General features: G+C 46.9%; 1 protein-coding gene across 4 annotated transcripts in view; it reads right to left on the reverse strand.

The window, feature by feature from the left end:
• The window catches only part of NGEF (neuronal guanine nucleotide exchange factor), a 973,961-nt gene that overhangs the window by 48,541 nt on the left and 906,035 nt on the right, over nucleotides 1-19,385 (reverse strand). For all 4 annotated transcript variants that reach the window (XM_078666016.1, XM_078666019.1, XM_078666018.1 and 1 more), the window contains one exon: nucleotides 12,820-12,983. In XM_078666016.1, the coding sequence (XP_078522142.1) occupies nucleotides 12,820-12,983 (164 nt within the window). The remainder of the gene's footprint in view (nucleotides 1-12,819; nucleotides 12,984-19,385) is intronic.

A 19,385-nucleotide genomic window follows, 5' to 3' on the forward strand; every position in this document is an offset into this window, starting at 1 on the left:
CCACATCATGGGTACACAGGTGGGTTCTTCCCGGGACAAGGGAGAACAACGAGGACTACTGCTCCAATACCTGGCGGCAGTCCTCTCGCTGCTCAGGAGTTAGGGATGGGGAGAGAATCACTCCCTCCACCGACCCATCCTTCTCTTGAGACGAGAAGAGATCAGGGAGGGGCTCGCTTTCTGCTTCCTCGGCACCATCAGTCACCATCATCAGGATGACCTCGGGCCTCTCATGGTGGGGTTTGAGGCGATTGGCATGCAGCACCCGTAAGGGCTGTCGAGGGGTCTTAAGATCCACCAGATAGGTGGCCTTACCCTTCTTTTCCAACACCTCAAAGGGGCCTGCCCAACGATCTTGAAGGGCACTTAGCTCTCCGGGTTCCATCACCCACACTTTCTGGCCAGGCTCCAACTCCACCGGGTGAGCATTGTGGTCGTACCATTCTTTCATTACTGCCTGACTGGCTTCCAAGTTGTCAGAAGCTTGCTTCCACAACTTTGCCATTTGGCTCCGGAAGGCCAGCATGTAGCTCACCACATCCTGAGGAGGCTTTCTGGGAGACTTTTCCCATCCATCCTTCACCAGGCTGAGAGGTCCACGCACAGGGTGCCCGTACAACAGCTCAAAGGGGCTGAAGCCCACTCCCTTCTGTGGCACTTCTCTGTAGGAAAATAGCAAACAGGGCAGAAGGACGTCCCATTTCCTCCGTAGGCTCTCAGGCAGACTTCTTATCATGCCCTTCAAGGTCTTATTGAACCTCTCTACCAGTCCATTGGACTGGGGGTGGTATGGAGTAGTGAACCGGTAGGTCACTTCACACTCCTTCCACATTGCCCGCATATATGCGGACATGAAGTTGGTCCCCCTGTCGGACACAACTTCCTTGGGGAAACCCACTCGGGTAAAGATCCCCATCAGGGCCCTAGCCACAACAGGTGCAGTGACAGTCCTCAGAGGAATTGCCTCTGGGTACCGCGTGGCGTGATCCACCAGAACCAGGATAAACCTGTGACCAGCTGTAGTTGGTGGATCCAATGGCCCCACAATGTCGATGCCCACCCTTTCAAAGGGGGTGCTAACGACAGGAAGTGGTTCCAGGGGAGCTTTCAGCTTCACCCCTGTCTTCCCACTGGCTTGACAGGATACACATGTCCGACAGTAGGTGTCAGATGCCACTTTCATCTGAGGCCAGTAAAAGTGGAGGACAAGCCGAGCAAAGGTCTTGTCCTGACCTAAGTGTCCTGCCAAGGGTATTTCATGAGCCAATTCTAACAGAAAGGCTCGGTATCGTTGAGGGACTACCAAGGCCCGGGATGAACCGGGTAAAGGTACTTTGGGTTCACTGTAGAGGAGTCCATCCTCCCAGTAAATATGGTAGTGTCCTGCAACGTTCCCTGCTGCCTGGGCTTCAGCCTGTCGCCTCAGTCCCTCAAGGGTAGGGCACTCCTTCTGGCCCTTACAAAACTCCTCCCTAGTAGGCCCTCCCTCCACATGCCACTCAACAGGGATGGGTAGGTCCTCCAGGGAGACTACTTCCACCTCCACGGACTCCTGGCTCACCACCGCAGGTGGCCGATCTGTCACATGGGGCGTGGAAGCCGAAGCAGGCTTCTCCTGTCTTCGGGTCTGTCCCTTTTTGGCAGCAGGCTGGGCCATTGTTCCAAGCTCCAACCCGGGCGAACTCCCTCTCTGGGCAGTCGCAGACCTTGTGCTTACACAGGCCCAGTCAGGTGTACCCAGCATCTCCGAATGAGTCCGGTATTCCACCTCTCTCCAAGCATTGTGCTCCATGTCATTCCCCAGCAAGCAATCGACTGGCACGGCAGGGTTTACGGCAACTCGAAGTGAACCTGCAACCCCTTCCCACTCAAAGGGAACCTCGGCCACCGGGTAGTGGCCCATTTTGCCGTCAGCCATCGCGGCAGGGTGGAGTACATGTGGAATCACCTGCTCTGGAGACACCAGTTGACTCCTTACCATAGTCATACTGGCTCCTGTGTCTCTCAGAGCTTCCCCTCTCTGGCCATTGATGGTGACCCATTGCCCATACTTGGTAGTATTTGGGGGCACTTGGATCTTAGGAACCATCTCCCGATCTCCCAGGGATACTAAGGTGACACCCGCCCACTCACCCCCCTTATCTAAGGGCAACTCCTCCCCGAGCGCTACACTAGCTACTCCCGGGGCTTTTCCTCCGGTGGGAGGGTGTGGTCTCTTTGGGCACCTGACATCTCCCTTATAATGTCCAACACCACCACACTCAAAGCAGTGGACAACCCTTGGCTGCTGGCTTTGGCCAGGATGAGGGTTTCTGGGCGGGTTAGCCTTAGGGGTGAATCCTGTTCCCTTTCCCTGGAAACTGTTTTGGGGACCTTTCGAGAACTCCCGCTTTTTATCTCCCCCCTCCTTCTTCTGGGTGGCGCCCTGTCCGGCCCTTTGGGAATCCCCTCCAGTCCCCTTTCAGGACACCCGGGTACTTGCCCAGATGTCCGCCTCCTCTGCAAGCTTCCGGGGGTTGGTCAGCTTGCTATCCACCAGGTGTTGGCGCAGCTCGGGAAAACATTTCTCAAGTAGATGCTCTTTAAGAAAAAGGTCATATAACCCCTCATAGTCCTTCACCTCGCTGCCCTGTACCCAGCCCTCCAATGCCTTTCTTGCATAGTCCAGGAAATCCACCCAGTTCTGGGTGCTTAACTTGTGGCTCCCCCTGAACTTTTGGCGATACTTCTCCGGGGTTAGCCCAAACTTTTTGATTAACGCTATCTTCATGGTGGGGTAGTGGGTCTGCTTCTCTTGTTCTAGGGCCAATAATGTGTCCCGACCAGTGGGAGGCATATACTTATATAATCCACCCCCCCAGTGTTTCTCCTGGATCCCATGGGCTCTTAAGGAGACCTCATAGGCAGCCAGCCACTTGGCAATGTCATCCCCTTGGCTATAGCTGGCAACTATGTCTTTAGGTAGGTAGGGTCTGGACTCCCTGGTTGGTTCTCTTGTTTCGCTGCCACCATTTGGAGAGTTGGCGAGTCCTAACTGTAGAGCCTTGAGTTCTAGCTCTTTTAGTCTAAGCTCATGAGTCATCCTCTGTTCCTCCCTTCCCTGTTCTAACCTGGCTAACTCCCACTTCAGCTCCCTTTTTTCCCTCCTGTCTGTTAGTTCAGCTTCGGTCAAGCTTCCTCCGGAGACACTACTGCCCCCCCTTGAGTAGGTCATTGGTCCTGGAAGTAGGTTTCTCAGGATGGAACAATCCCTCTACCTCTATGACTGTGTCCCGGTCCGTCCCCTCTTCCTCCTCCTTCCCTTCTCCATGTGCTGCCACCCAAGCCCTCAAACTGGTCTGGAGTTCCCCCTTCTTAGCACCACGCTTAAAGAACACTCTCATCTTTTGACAAAAGTCCCTAAGCTGGGCTACAGAATAAGTTTCCAGTTCTTCCAGAGCAAATTCCATATTTGCTGAAGAGCAATGTAGGGACAATCACACAAAAAGAATAGATTCACAAGGGGCAATTTGAAGCTACCTCCACCCACCACCAGGAATGAATTTAGAAAAAACAAAAGTAGTAATTGGGAAGTCCGCCAGGAGAAAACTCCAGGTGTAGGCCTGTGGGGTATGTTTTGTTACTTCAGAGTAGACTCAAACACAGTTTTTATCCCACCGCTGGACACCAAATATGTTGGACCTGGGACCTCCAAGTCACATAAGGTAGCTTGGCACTAATTGGGAAGGCCTAACTCCAAGGAACATGTGCTAAGTTTGCGTCACACCCTTCAGTAACATAACATCCATCCACTCAAAAATAAGGACACTACACCAATTGTGGAAAAATACGAGCTGTTTTATAAAAGTTCTCTTAGATCTTCGTCTATAACTGTTCCACAGTTCAATGTAATTAAGTTTTCACAATTCCATTCCTTTTCTACATTGACAAGCTAATCATTTATATCTTTCAACAGGTTTTGTGCAACAGTAAAGTTCTCCAGAAATTGCTTTTATACCTCCACCTTGAGTTCAGATTTTTTATCATACAATTAAACCATACCACTACGTATTTTCATTTCCAGAAGAGCAGGCTAGCATAAACTGTTCCCCAGATGACTCAGGATTAACAATTTACTAGGAAACCCCACCGGTTAGTGAACCCTTACTCCTGTTATGGAAAAAGAAGGTTACACACAACTGTAGCTGAAGGAGAACAGGCAAGTTAAATCACATTGGCTTTTGTCATGTCAAATCCCCTTAACCAAAGAGGAGTCTATGTCTTACTCATGTGCAGCCCTGCCCTGAAAATTCTCCACTTTTAGCTCTACCTCCCCACCACCAGTATCTACATCAGTCTCTACAATGAGTCAGGTGGCTCGTTATTGCTCCCTTTCACCGCCGACCTTAATGCCTGAATATTCCTGGAACCAGCCTGGGTTGTACAGAGGAGAACCTTCTTGTTATGCCTAGATATAATGCTGCCCAGTCCTTCCGTTCTGTTAGAACTTGTGGGCTAGTCCGGCTGCTCCCCCCACCTTCCCGGCTTACTTGGCCGTGTAGCTCACGAGGTCAGACTCCGTCCGACCCTTTCACCTCCCAGGGCCGCTTTCGCTGTGAATAGGGGTTCCCTGCCCTCTCCCCTGTCAGGACACTCGGCAGCCCTCAGCACTTCCCAGGCAATCGAGCAGGCGCCCCGTAGCAACGCGTCCGGCAAACCTCCTCGCTCTTCTCCTCACCGACTCCTCCCACGGGGCTCCGCCTTCACCCGACCTCTTCCGGTGTGCTCACGCCTCCTCACCCGGCATCAGGGTCTTCCGGCAGCCGTCCTCTTCTGCGCGCTCACGCCTCCTCACCAACTCCTCCCACGGGGCTCCGCCTTCACCCGACCTCTTCCGGTGTGCTCACGCCTCCTCACCCGGCATCAGGGTCTTCCGGCAGCCGTCCTCTTCCGCGGACCTCACCGAGGGATGGTTTGACCGCAGGGAAAATCAGCTGTGCGGTAAGCTTTTCTTCACAGCGCCTCAGCAGGGGTGGGGGCCAAACTCGCGGCTCCGTCAGGAAGTTTTCCCCCAGTTAGCAGAGAGGTCCAATTTAGCACTCTGAGGCGGTGAGACGCCAGGGTCAGCTGCACCCCACTCTTCACTCCTCGTTGGGCATTCCGGAGCACGCAGGATTATAAGCTGGGGCAAGTGTGTTCACCATGGAGGCAGGGTTCGGTAGACAGATGAGGGGACACGTCAGCATAGAAGGGCAGCCTGCCCAAAGGTCGATCTCTCCCCTCTCTGTGCGTGCTCCTCCTCACTGAGTCGCCTTGCTCCTGACCAGTCCCACTTCACACTTTCACTGCCCAGCACTCTAAAATGGCCGCTCTGGTTCTGGCCTTATATAGGCTAACCCTGGCCATCAGAACCCTCCAGAAGGTTCTAGTACCTTCCTAGTGTAACCCTACGGTCCCTTATCTAGAGGTGACAGTTATGGCAGTTTATGGCGACCATTTTGTGGGTCTTACAAATCTAGTCAGAAGAGGCACCTAGGCCTCAGGGAAAAGGACTACGAGGGTCAAAGAGCATCTAACCCCTAGCTAACACCACAAAAATTCAGTGGACATAAAAATTAAGGGATTTGAGGGGCAAAAAGGGGACAAAAATAAATAAATAATAGGAGGGACTACCAAAAGGCTGACAGGTCTAACACCTGCGAACCTACTCAAGCGCTAATATTTGTGCAGAGTAATGACATTAATTCGAACATAGTCGCAGGGGACAGTATTGAAGCCAGTTTTGTTGTTCCCCAGGAAAAGATATAGGGACACGAATTTCAGCCCCAGCAGAATTGACGGCCTCTAGTTTTAATGTAATCTCTTGGAATATCGCTGGGTTAGCGGGTAATATTAGTGACCCGACTTGGTTAACTTTTATAAGATCTTTTCCGGTGATATGCCTCCATGAGACATGGCTGGTCGGGAACAATGTATTCATAGAAGGGTATAAAAGTTTCTTTGTACCAGCCGTTCCGTCACGAAGCGGTAGAGCCAAAGGGGGATTGGCTGTGTACATCGATTTAGCACTAACTTGCACAGTCAAAAGATATCCCTTTTGTAACACTGACATTCAAGTGCTGATGGTCAAGAGAGGGAAATAAACATTAACCCTGATCAATTTCTTTAATGCTGTAAACCAAAAAGGGGAGTGTAGGCTTGAGGACCTAGGCAATTTTCTCAGGAATAACCTGGAGAGCCTTTCACATCATATTCTTATTGTAGGAGACCTCAATGTACATCCCTGTGGGAACCCAGTGAATACAGTAACGGGATTACTGGGTTGCCACGGACTGAGAGGTTTCCACTTTGACCACACTCGCCGAGGTAACCTGCTGAATGATCTCTTGAATGAATTTGATCTAACCTCGGCCATGTCTTTGATGGATGACCACACTCTTCATGATGTACCCACATATAAAAGCCAGACGGGGGATCCTATATTGACCACATACTTCTTTCTGGTGTCCTTGGTACTTCTATATTAGGTTTTAAAATTGAGGAGAACCAATTCAGCAATCACAATCCAGTTTGTATTCAACTGGGTGGTAAGTTGCTAGAACCTCGTATGAAGAGGCTAGATGGTGGGGTTCTAAAGTGCACAGATGGTAAACGGCGTTTAAAGTGGGCAATGGTAAACTCGGACCAATTGTACGAAACAATTAATAACACGTGTGGCACTGAATTGACACTTTTTGTGTCTTCAGTACCTGCAGCCCAGGAGATCCTGTCAGCTTTTGATGGTATTGTATCAAAAGTTGGGGCAATGTTAACTGTACCATTTGTGGGGCAGGCTCGTAGTGGCCCAAAGTGGTTTGATCACTCTTGCTCTAAGGCAAGTCGTGATTTAAAGGCGGCCCTAAAAGCCAGGCCTAGAGACCCGTCACAAATTAGGGCATCACGCCTTTATTATAAAAAAGGCTTTAGTTAAACGTAAAATAGAAGTGAAGGCCTCTATTTGGGAAAACTTGTTAGATCCTAAAATTCTTGGAAATAGTGCGAAGTTTTGGGAAATTATAAACAAACCGCTACTTGAATCACCAGGCGATTCCTCTATGGGCACTAATATATCAGAAGAAGAGTGGGTCTCTCATTTTAACTCTATTTTTAATAGTAAAATGCCAGAACCAGAATCCAAAAAAGGTGTTTTAGAAGATAACCCTCTGTGCTTTTCCATTTGTGAGGTTGAAAAGGGAATTAAGGTCTTATCAAGTAATAAAGCTCCAGGGCCTGATGGTCTGCCCCCGGACCTTTTTAAATCACGTGTATCTTTGTGGGCGTCTGTTCTTACCGCCGTTCTCAACGCAGCCGTTGTACATGGATGCCCTAGGTCATGGGGGGTCTCCACGATAGTCCCAGTGTTTAAGAAAGGGGACCACAACAGCACCTCCTGTTATAGACCAATATCTTTAATTGACTCCGTGATTAAAGTAGCAGGGGGAGTAATTCTGAACAGATTAACAGCCTGGGCGAAAGAGCATAACATAATCTCCCCGATTCAATATGGCTTCAGGCCAGGTCACTCCACCATCTCACAGTGTCTCAACTTGTATATGGTCCTGGGAAAATACACTTTAGCACGTCAGGGCACAATTCACATGGCCTTTATGGACCTCTCATCGGCCTTTGATTGTGTCAATCGGGCTAAGCTTTGGGAGGCCATGGGCAACATGGGCGTGGAACAAAATCTTGTTAACTTGCTGGCGGACCTACACCAGGACACGAGGGCCAATGTACGCCACTCCCAGGAGTTAAAGGTAACAAGGGATTTCGGAGTGTATCGGGAGTTAGACAGGGCTGTATTCTGGCCCCGTTTCTTTTTAATTTATATATCAATAACCTGGAGGAGAACCTTTTTAAACACTGGTGCAGATTACCCCTATGTTGGGCGTAAAGGGTTACCTGTTTTACTTTGCACTTTATTTGTAACTGGCTTTTTAAAACTAGCCCTAAGATTTAGAAATAGCATGGAGGGTTAATTGTCTAGAATTGTTGTTTTTAGCATTGCACTGTACATGATCAATTGTGACTGATAATTCTGGATGTGGTTTTTAGATTGATCTAATTTTAATTGTATTTATTGAATTGTGCTTTTATGGTTGTTTGTATGAATAACCGAATAAAGATTTTTTGAAATTTGAAATACTGATTAACGAGGTTAGTCCCCCCACTTCTGTTTTTTAGGACTTGTGCCCTGCCTATTGTGGTATTGAAAAGATAATATCGATTGCCTGAATCCAATCTGGGAATCATCAGCTGAAAAATGTAGGCTGTCCTGTGCTGAGGGAAGCTTTCACATCGTTCAAAGGAAAGGTCACCTTTAAGATATCTATTATATGAGGTCGGCAAATATGAACAGAGACACGCCCCTGAATTAATTTTAGACAACAGCAGTTATTCTTCTTAGCGTGGTTCTGACTCACAAGTAGCCACGGGAAATGTATGCTCTTAAAAAAGTTTTTCCATTTCAGTCACTGTGCCGCTGACTTGACAAGGCACGTTTACCTTCAACCTACGTGCGTGCACCGTAGGGAGGAAGGCAAGGAGCGCGTGACTCATACCTCTACATACTGATTTATTTCCAGCCAGTGAAATGTCAGTAGAGTTTGGTTTGAATAGGCGCTCGAACCCTTTTCAGGTTTAAATGGTCTTTGCCGCCTTCAAAACCGGACCCTTGATCAAAATGAATGTGATATTGTAACGCTTAGCGCCAGTCAGTGGCGGCCAGCAATGTGCAGCAGGGACAGGGCGGGCACACACACATGCACACTCTCCTACACACGGTTGTACGACGATACAAAGCAGGTACAGACATCGTATGCCTTTACCACGCATTTTTTACCATGCATGTTTTACCACGAACATGTTTTTACAGCGCATGCCATTACCACGCATTGTTTTTATAAATAAAAACAATGTATTTGTGGAGGGAGACCCCACAGACCCCCAACTTATCTTAAATCTGTGGTAAAGGCACGCACTGTAAAGGCATGCGCGTGGTAATAATACGCGTGCTAAAAAATGCGGGGTAAAGGCACAACAAAGTAAAAACCTTGTTGCAAAGGCTGTTTCTCCCTACACACGTGTCCCCACATATTCACACCAAGCACATACACACATTCACTGCATGCAAACACACACAAATACACATTCATACACACACATGCACCCCCACTCTCTTACACACGCGTCCCCACATATTCACACCAAGCACATACACACATTCACTGCATGCAAACACACACAAATACACATTCATACACACACATGCACCCCCCACTCTCTTACACACGCGTCCCCACATATTCACACCAAGCACATACACACATTCACTGCATGCAAACACACACAAATACACATTCATACACACACATGCACCCCACACTCTCTTACACACGCGTCCCCACATACTCACTCAGTACATACACACATCCATTCACTGCATGCACACACACACAAACATTAATACAAACTCATGCACCCAATATTAACAAAGAAACATACTGGCCCGCAGCGGTGATCATGGGTGGTGAAAAGCAAGCCTCTGTTGGTTCCTGGAAGCTTCAGAAGATCCTGCCACCTACACCAATCAGCCAATGAGAGGAGGGCCTTTCTTACCTCCTCACTGAGTGGGATGGAGCCAGTGATAGGTGCTGATAAGTGTCTCTGATGGTCACTCAGCCCTTGGCACTTCAGGGCTTAAAACCGAAGAGCTCAGATCCGAGTCTATCAGTGATGCCCCACCTCATCATGAGGAGGAGGCTCACAGAAGACTTTGCTGGGCTGAGGAAGTTGTTTGCAATTCCTTTTGCACTGCCATGTAAGTTTCAATTGCAAATTCAGCACTCTGATTGCAGTTGCGCAGCAGGAGTGCCATGATCCCAAATCGCAGCATGGAAAATGTGCCCCTGTGCCTCGTGGATGGGCTGTAAAACCAGTGGCAGCTCCTCCGCTAAGGTGGGGGAGCATTGCCTCACTGCTCGCGGAGCAGTGTAAAAAAATAAAATGATAATAACAGAAGGTATTTCTGTTATTATTTCGGCCAGGTAGGGTGGGGCTGGGACTCCTGTGAAGTCTGGGAGGAGGAGGAATTGCTGCACTCCAAGGCACACCTGACTACTTGCCGGCCCCCCATCATCCCCACCAGGCTGTATAAAACAGCCTGGTGGGGAACATGCCCAGCCTGCCATTTCCCATCTGAGCGCCGAGCCACGGTGCTCAGACCAATCAAAACGCTGCATTGCAGGATTGGGATTGGCTTAGGGGAGGGAGTCTGTGCGCATCCTGGTTCGGGCGGAGAGACGACAGGAGATGGCAGAGGAGAGACGGCAGAGGAGGGACGGCTTAGGACTCAAGATGCGGTGAGGAGGTAATTTTTATTTTATTTTGTAACTCCCCCCCGCGACCCCCACCCGCCCCTCCACTCAGGTTCCCTGCCAGCTGCTACTGAGTAAAAGAGAGACATTAGAGGGGTGCACTTGCCCCCATCCCACTCCTGGGCCTCTGCACCTGTCACACCTACAAGAGATGCACCCTTCTTACCTCTCAGTGTCAGAACAGAGAGGAGTGTTTAGACAATGTAACTCACAAGAGAGACCTTAGCAATGCTAAGAGGATAAAGAATCTCTGACTGCCAGTAGAACCCGGGATGTCAAAATGCTTATTTTAATATTTTGAGCATTCCTAAAAAGCTGTAGTCAACTCAGGACTGTCGTAAGAGAGGGGAAGAGAAGGCCCATTGCTTCGGCCATTTGTTGGTCAGGGCCTATGCTTCTGTCACAAAACATAATTCCCAGGCACTGACACACAGACCAGAATCCAGTCACTCGTAGTCCCGTAAGCCAATAGCTGAAGTCAGCTGGCCCTATGCCCCCTGCAGTATGCTGTTGTGGACAGAAAAATGATATGAATGGCAGACTATTGAATTAAGAGGGCTATTGAAAGCTGCTGCAAGTAAGCAGCCTAGGTAGAGTATAAATATTTGTGTTAAAATTAAAAACAAAAGGTCTTGGCTAACACAAGATCTGGCTGTGTAATTTACAATGAGACAGTTAACGGCTGCAGTACGCGAGGTGGTGGCTCATGCTGGCGCTGTCCAGTAAAGGAAACTGTATTTTTCTGTCAAAGAACTTGACCTTAGAACAAGGCATCAGGCCCTTCAAGTGTTTTAGAGGGGGCCTGCAAACGTTCTCCCTGAACTCATTGTCTATCCAGCTTGCCCTATTTACTATGTTCAACCCATACATTCTAAAAGAAGCCCCACATCTAGAGGGGGATTTTCCTCACTTATAATCTAAAGCCCTTTAGGTTGTTTGGGACTATAGTTTAGAAATAGGCCCTGATTTAGAGTTTGGCGAACAGGGTACTCTGTTGCAAACGAGACACTATCCTGTCTGTCAAACTGACTGTCCGCCGATTTAGAGTTAGGCCAACCGTTAGTGTTCCATCGATTGAGCTCACATTAGCAATGCCAATAGAATATTTCCTCCTACGCTCCGAAAGAATAGGGACTGTTGGAGGAAGGAATTTCCACCATATGCCCTGTTGACGGTGAATAATGTAAAGGTGTTTCTTCTCTGTCACCGTAAAATAATGATGCCCACACTCTTGGAGAAAACTCCCAGGGTGTGGGCTCCTCAAGTTTTTTATTTTTCAAAAACAAACTCCCACTTTGGGAGTTTGTGTTTGAAAAACTAAAAAAAACCTATAAAAAAGTGTGAGAGTGAGCCATCATAGTTGATGGTACCGCCCCTCAAACTTTTCCAAAATTGACAGGACAGCGGTGTCGGTCAATGTACAGGGTTGTCCATTTGGCCGGCAGACAATTCTAAATTTGGCAAGCGGGGGGCCCTCGGGATGGTGGAGGCATTGTCCTCGGTCATCCCAACAGAGTTTACTCCATCCGCAAATGTCTAAATCGGGCCGATAAGGTTTTACTGTTTGAATTTGCAGAGAAGCTTCTACAGTGCGGTTCTACTGTGAACTTCGGGTGAGATTTGGGGATCAGTATTGCTACTTGGAAGAAGCTGCATTATGGTGACCCTTTTCTATGACACCATTCAAAAATATTTGAAAGGAAAGAAAACCCCTTTAATAAATTACAAAATAGGGGGTCAATTAGGATGGCGGACGGATCGCCACCGCCATGCAGGCGGTGGCGATCTGTCCGCCATCTTTGCCCGTCCACCACCTATTTCCACCCCCCCGCCATATTACAATGGCGGGGGGACCGTGGCGACAGGAAGAGCTCTAATATGGTGGCGGTGTCTATCAGACACCGCCAGCCATATTAGGATGTGCTGGGGGCTATGCCTTTCCGTGGCGGCAATGCTGCCACGAAAAGGCATACGCTCCTTGCTTTGGGGGCCCGTTGCGGGCCCCCAGGGTGAAGGGGGGGTGCACATGGGGGGTACCTATGGTACCCCCCTGCGTTTCAAAATACAACATGGCAGGCACCGCGCGGTGCCTGTCATGTTGTGCTTTGAAACGCACAACATGCATTTTTAACAATGCGGCGGGCCCGCCGCAATGTTAAAAATGCGTGTTGCACCCGCCACTGTGGCGGGTGCATCCTAATTCCACGGATGGGACCTCCGCCCCTGTGGTGGACGGTCCCGTCCTCAAACAGGATGGCGGACGGACTTTGTCCGTCCGCCATCCTAATTGACCCCCTAGTTCGGGCTTGGTGCTTGCGGGGAAGTAAAAGCAATAAATGTGTGTGGTAGGGAGAGTTTGGTGTATAAAAGTTCCCAGGTTGGTAATTCACTTGGTGGCTGTTTACGTCAACACTCTTGCACTTACCTGGTCACCTGTTTGCAGAGTAGTAACAAGTCGTTGAACAGAAAGAGGTAGACGCCTTGGAAGAGCTTCTTGGTGCGAAGGGTGCGGGAGGTCTTCGGGCCCTGCATTTGCTGCAGCTCTCCCTGCTTCAGAAGCCAGCGGGAATGAGAGATGATTGGCACTGACTGGTAGGAAATGTGAAGGGGCAGAGAGAAGGAAAAGAACATATGGAGGTGGAGGAGGTAGGGGGGCAGATCAAAGTAGAGAAGAAAGGAAAGACGGGATAACGTGAAGAAGGGAGTTGGGAGAGCAACAGCAGGTCCATGGAACACAAAAGAATGAAGCGGGAGAAAAAGCGGGAGAAAAAGCGGGAGAAAAAGCAGGAGAAACACAATCAGATTCCTCAATGATACAACAGCATTCAAACAATGAAGATGGCTTTTATGCCACAGATGATGATATTTAGGGACAAGGAACATCTTGCTATTTCTGTAGAAAGAGCAGAATCAGGAACAGAGCATAGTACAGTGGATTATATTTTGGCAAATTGAGCACTTTCTCCACAAGCCAGAGGATTTTCCGAAACTTACTAACCAAAAATAAGACCCTAGCTCAAAACTGGCATTCCATGGAAAGAGCAATGCACAGTGAAGGCGAACACTTGCCTGTGCCACCCACAGCTCCTCTGCTGTCACAGAGGATGCCCCCTTCAACAGACATCTCTTTATAAACTCCAAGACCCTGACGTGCTATCATTAGCATCACATCAAAGCAGCCCCTACTTTTCATTTACCATAGGGTGCATGACTATTTGTTTCGTTAGCATTCCCTGTATGCAGCCTTCTAGCGGCAAGTGCAGATGGTCCAGCTATTCCATTTCGTAAATCTTTAGTAGCTCCATTCTTTTTTAGGTGAGACGGGTGAATACCAAATGCAGCACTCAGGTAACATCCTTTTGGAACTAAAAGAACAACTGGCCTCTGTGCGCTACGTAAAATAATTGGATTTGCAACTGATTGAGCCAGGCAAGAATGTGACTAACATGCTATAGGAACAAGCCCTGTCTCCGTAGCTATGTATGCATCTGATGTTTTCATTGCAGCATGTGACTAACATGCTATAGGAACAAGACCTGTCTCTGTAGCTATGTATGCATCTGATGTTTTCATTGCAGCATGTGACTGTCATGCTATAGGAACGAAGCTTGGCCCCCTAGCCACGTATGCACCTAATGTTTTCATTGCAGCATGTGACTGTCATGCTATAGGAACAAAGCTCGCCTCCTTAGCTATGTATGCATCTGATGTTTTCATTGCAGCACAACTAGAAAGAATTCCAGTTTTCACATAAAGTATTCAACTCAGGTAATGCTCTAACTCACAGTCCCAAAGATCAGCAGCTTTGTAAAATTTTACAGGTCCCATTACAACAATTTATTGCATAGCACAAGCCATACCTGCATAGAGATTTAAGCACATGTGCAAATACGTTTTATAGGCGCCAGATACATGAATATGTGACTTTTAAAACATTTTTTTTTTAGGGAGACTTTATGTTTGACTTGCGGGGGGCCGAAAAAACAGGACACATACTGAAGTTAAAAGAAGTCACATTGTTAACACTAAGAGGACGTGCTTGTCTTTTTTAGTACAATTCCATGCACCTATAAGCATAACTGTCTAGTGGCCCACGTCATCTGCTAAACCTTTAGCTAGTTCTGGATTTTTAGTAAATGGAGGTCTGCATTTGAGACACAGTTTTGCTTTTATCAAGTCAAGTCAAGAAAGCTTTATTCGATGGTTGAAGCAATCTTAAAAGCATACAAACAATTCATACAAGACTAGTTCCATAAAAGCCATAATAATAGCATTATACGTAATAAAATAAAAAAATTACAGTGTGAATCCTAAAATTTTGACCATCGTTACTGTGCAAAGTGAGCATTCAAATGACTATAAGTTTCCTTTGGTAATGCAGTTTTTTCAGAAAGGATAAAATTCTCAGAACACAGTTTACATCAGCTAGTCACTGCAAAAATATTAGTGCCAGGCGACATTGTCGTAATCCAGATCTCCTTAAAAAAGGGGCTAAAAACATCTGCCTATCACTGGAGTAAAATTTACTAAATAAAATAACATGAATCGTAGATTGGGGGGAGATAGAGTCACAAGGGCAAGGTTGAAGATCAAGTGACCAATCATTAATGGCAGGGAAAGTAACTAAGCTATGGAAGGTCCCCAGCCTAAAGCGGGTTAATAAAAATTTATCGTAGGCTCCTGGGACGAAAGACAGATAGGGTTGAATATTAAAATTGTTAAAATTAATTGGATGGAGGACAGAGGGCTTTAAGATCTCTACCAACATTCTCTGGGTATCAAGCAACATTAAACACTCTCTTCTCAAGTCCTTTCTGAGTACTGCTTTAATAGAAGAGGGATTCGTGTAATAATGTAACTGTCCCATATCTTTAAAAAAGTTATGCACATATTTCAGCCAGGGAATCTTCATGGCTCCTTCCAATTTCAATATGTCTTTAAGGATATCTCTATTTAATTTAGTTTGGAGTTTCGTCCACAGCCTGTGCCATAATAGCACAGGCTCTATCCTAATTGAGTCGGAGATGAACTGAATACCCAGTTCAGCATGGCAGACACATCCTGAAGTACTTTTTAGTACGGCTAAAATGTATTTTAAAAAGGAGTTTTCAGCTGTCTGTAGAGGGGAAAGATCAGCAACCCCCCCCCCCATATTCCACTCCCGTAAAGTACAGCAGAAACACATTTAGCCTTATATACTTTGATTAGTTCTTCTGGTGGTCGCTTGCCAAGCTTCCTGGCGAAGATAATGAGTGCAGATGTAGAACGTAAAAGGGCTAATTTTTTAGCAGCCACTGCTTGTACCCAGGAATCGTTCTGGGAAAAAAGGATACCCAGATAGGAGAAGTTTTTAGTAGCCTCAATCCTTTTACCTTCAATAAAAATATCTTTATTAATCCTAGAGCCAGTGCCACAACGCATAATAAAGGTTTTGGTGGAGTTAACCCTTAGGTCCAAGTCTTTCATAAAAAGGGTAAAACTGTCCATGACTCGTTGCAGTTCCACCTGAGTACGTGACATTAGAACAGCGTCATCGGCATATAGTAGGGCTGGTATTGGGCGGCCATTTATCTGAGGAAAGTCCTGGTTATCTGTACATAGGGCTTCTTCAAGCCCATTTATGTACAAGTTAAAAAGGAAAGGGGCCAGGACACAACCCTGCCTGACACCACTCTTAATCGGGAATGTGGCTGTACACTGGCCCTTTACACCGTATTGTACGCATGCCTTGGCGTCAGAATAAAAACTTTTAAGAAAATAAATAATATTTACATCAACCCCCAGATCTCCCAACAGTTTCCATAATTTTGAGTGGACCACACAGTCAAACGCGGCTGAAAGGTCCACGAAAGCTAAAAACAAGTTCCCTTTCTTGGCCCTCGTATATTTGGCCACCAATAAGGAGAGATTCAGACCCTGTTCTACTGTCCCTAGTCCAGCTCTGAATCCATATTGCAGGTCAGATAGGATCGAGTTATCATCAGCCCAATCAAGTAAACGCTCTAATACAACTCGACCTGCAACCTTCGTGATGGAGTCCAGTAGGGTAATCGGTCTTTAACAACCCGGGTCGTTCCTATCTCCTTTTTTGAAGATAGGAACGATTACAGACTCAACCCAGGTCGGTAGGAGTCCGGTGTTATAACTCGCGTTGAGGACCTGCGCAAGAAGTGGCCCCCACAAAGATGTAATTGATTTAAACAAGTCAATGGGGACCCTGTCTGGTCCAGGAGCCTTTCCGCCCTGACTGGCATGTAAGGCCCTCTCGACTTCCTCCAGGGTAAAAGCTAAGGACATAGAATGGAGAGAATTACTTAAAACTTGAATCCCTACTGGAGTTTCAACTCCTCCATACACCTGGGTAAAATGCTCTACCCACCGATTTTCCGGGATAGCTGACTCTATAGTAGGGCTAGTATTGCTGGATAAGAAGGGTGTTCTGGTTACCTTCCAGAAGCCTGCACTGTCATTGGTTACTGAGGCTAAGTGAAGAACCTCCCAGGCCTCGTCCCTTAGTATATTCCTCCTGCCTTTCAGAACTTGGTTATAGGCTTGTCTCACTCTCTTAACTTCTGAGGCGATCCTTGGTTTCCTGTGAAGCTCTTTTTTTAACAAAGAGTGTAATTTAGTACACTTTGAATCGAACCACCCCCTCTGTGCCCTCTTGCTCTTATGTTGTCTACTAAGACATTCCCTAATTACCTTAGGTATCTTCTGAAAAGACACTAATAATACCGCAGGAGTAGTGTCTTCGTTAAGGCATGACTCTATATCTATGAAAGATTTAACGATAATTTGTTTAAGCATCTCTGTCTGATTCACCATTGCCCGACGCAGAGAGTAACCGTTAGTACTGGCAAAGGATAAATTCTCTAGCAGTCGGTCTTTGTTATTGTTCGCTACAACATTCTTGGACGGCAATGTGACCGTTAAACAGAGCGGGAAATGGTCGCTGAGTGAATTATCGGAGACATAAAAGGAATGAAGTCTAGAAGCATAACTGCTAGAGGCCAACATAAAATCAATGGTGGAGCAACAACCCCGACCGCTAAAAGTTGTTGTCATGGGGACGGGTGGTGAACATAATTTGTTGACAAAACCAAGATCAAAACTATTAATAAGTTCATTCAGTTGGTCCCCTAGAACAGAGTGATTACAATGTAAGGCACAAACACCATCTTTACATAAAGCCCCACAAAGATTGGTCCCAGCATTAACACACAGTGTACAATTAAAATCCCCCAACAGAAATAACATGGTATCTTTCCTTTTACTTTTGCTTAACAGACTCAGTGATTTATGCATGTTCTTGAATACGGTGCGCTGTAAGTCTGGCGGGATATTATTATAAAAATTAATCATAGCTATAGAAAATGTTGAGTCAAAATCCAGGACGAGCAATTGATGATAAGAGCCACTAGCAAGCTCAGTAATCAATTTCAAGCTTAGTATATTCGACACATACACACACAGGCCACCCTTTGCTCTACTGCTCCGGCATTCAACAGCAGGAATGTGGTACGTCCTGTACCCATTTAAATGAATGGCTTCCTTAATCCAGGTCTCCTAGAAACAAAGGACTTCATAATGTCGAACAAAGTCCCACCATAATTGTACATTTAGTTTGGAACGAATACCAGCGGTGTTCCAGGATACGATTCGACAAACCTGATGCTCATCAGCAAGTGAAAGGGGTAAGAAAGAGTTTACATCCTCGATCGGAGCCATGGTAACGTGTACAAATTGAGCTGGATCATTACAACTGTCATAATTACCTATGTAAAAGCTTGTAACCAGGGTCATAGGTCAATGTGACCCTCTTGTCATCCAGACTCTGTGAATCACCACTTCCATTCCATTCCTTGGATTTAAAAAAGGGCGCATGGTTAACTCAATCATTATCCTTCAGACCACTGAAGACCTCAAAACGATTATAAGTAGGTAAGTAGTGACTAGGCTGCCTTATTTCCCAGTATCTCTCTGGAGCACATTTGAGGCCTGGATACAGTGAAGGTTCTAAGGGGCGATAGAAATATCCTAAAGGTAGAATATTTATATTGTGTGAGGTAACCGGCCCATTCCGCCCCCTCTCTATGATGGTGCGAACCAGATGGGGAGCCCTAAAGGTTATAACTACGCAATCTCCTCTTAACAGTTTAGGGGAGGGGCCAACCCATCCGATCCTGCGAACCATTTTAAATTCCGTGAAGAGGCATTCCTTCAGGCCTGTCCTGGAAGTCAAAAAATGAAGAGCCTTATTCCTTAAGGTTGACCAGTGTTCAAACACATTAGTAGCCAGTTGGGGGACATTGGTCAGAACCACCGTATATGGGGTTGCTTCTGGGGGTAAATTTAGATTTTGTGAAGAATCATAAGGAATCTTGTGATATCTCCGCTGATTTTTGTCAGTGATGGCAACATCAGTGCTTCCCCCTTCCTTCCCCCCTGCAATTACCCTGCTTTCAAGGCGGTCAGGGTGAATGGTGGTTATAATAGAATTCACGGCCCTATTCCTAGTTTGTTCAGGAATTGCCACATTAGAGGATGAGCCCGCAATAGGCTCTTTCCCTATACCGGATGGTGTGCAGACTACTGGATTGGAGGAGGCAGACTGTGCCAGTTGATGGGTGCTTTGCACTAACTCCTCTATCTTTGATAACCGAGATTCTATGTTAGAGATTTTTAAATGGATGGGTTCCAAAACAGTTAACAAGATAGACTTCAATTTACCCAAAAAGCATCGTCCTGCAGTAAATTTGCAGAGTTGACTGTTTCTCTCTGCTTAATTGGACTGCCCAACTCACATACACCCTCTGCCAGTTTCCTTTTCTTCCCCTTTGAGCTGAAGTACTGGGTTTTTCAGAACCGGTACTGAACCGGTAACCCAGCGGTGCCAGGGACAACACCCTAAGACTTCGGGTCCTTCCTGTTCCAGACTATAGAAACACAGAGTCTTCTAGGTGAAGTCAAAGATCGAGTTTATTGGCTGCA

This window comes from Lissotriton helveticus, chromosome 11 (genome assembly GCF_964261635.1).
Source record: "Lissotriton helveticus chromosome 11, aLisHel1.1, whole genome shotgun sequence".
Classification (NCBI taxonomy): domain Eukaryota; kingdom Metazoa; phylum Chordata; class Amphibia; order Caudata; family Salamandridae; genus Lissotriton; species Lissotriton helveticus.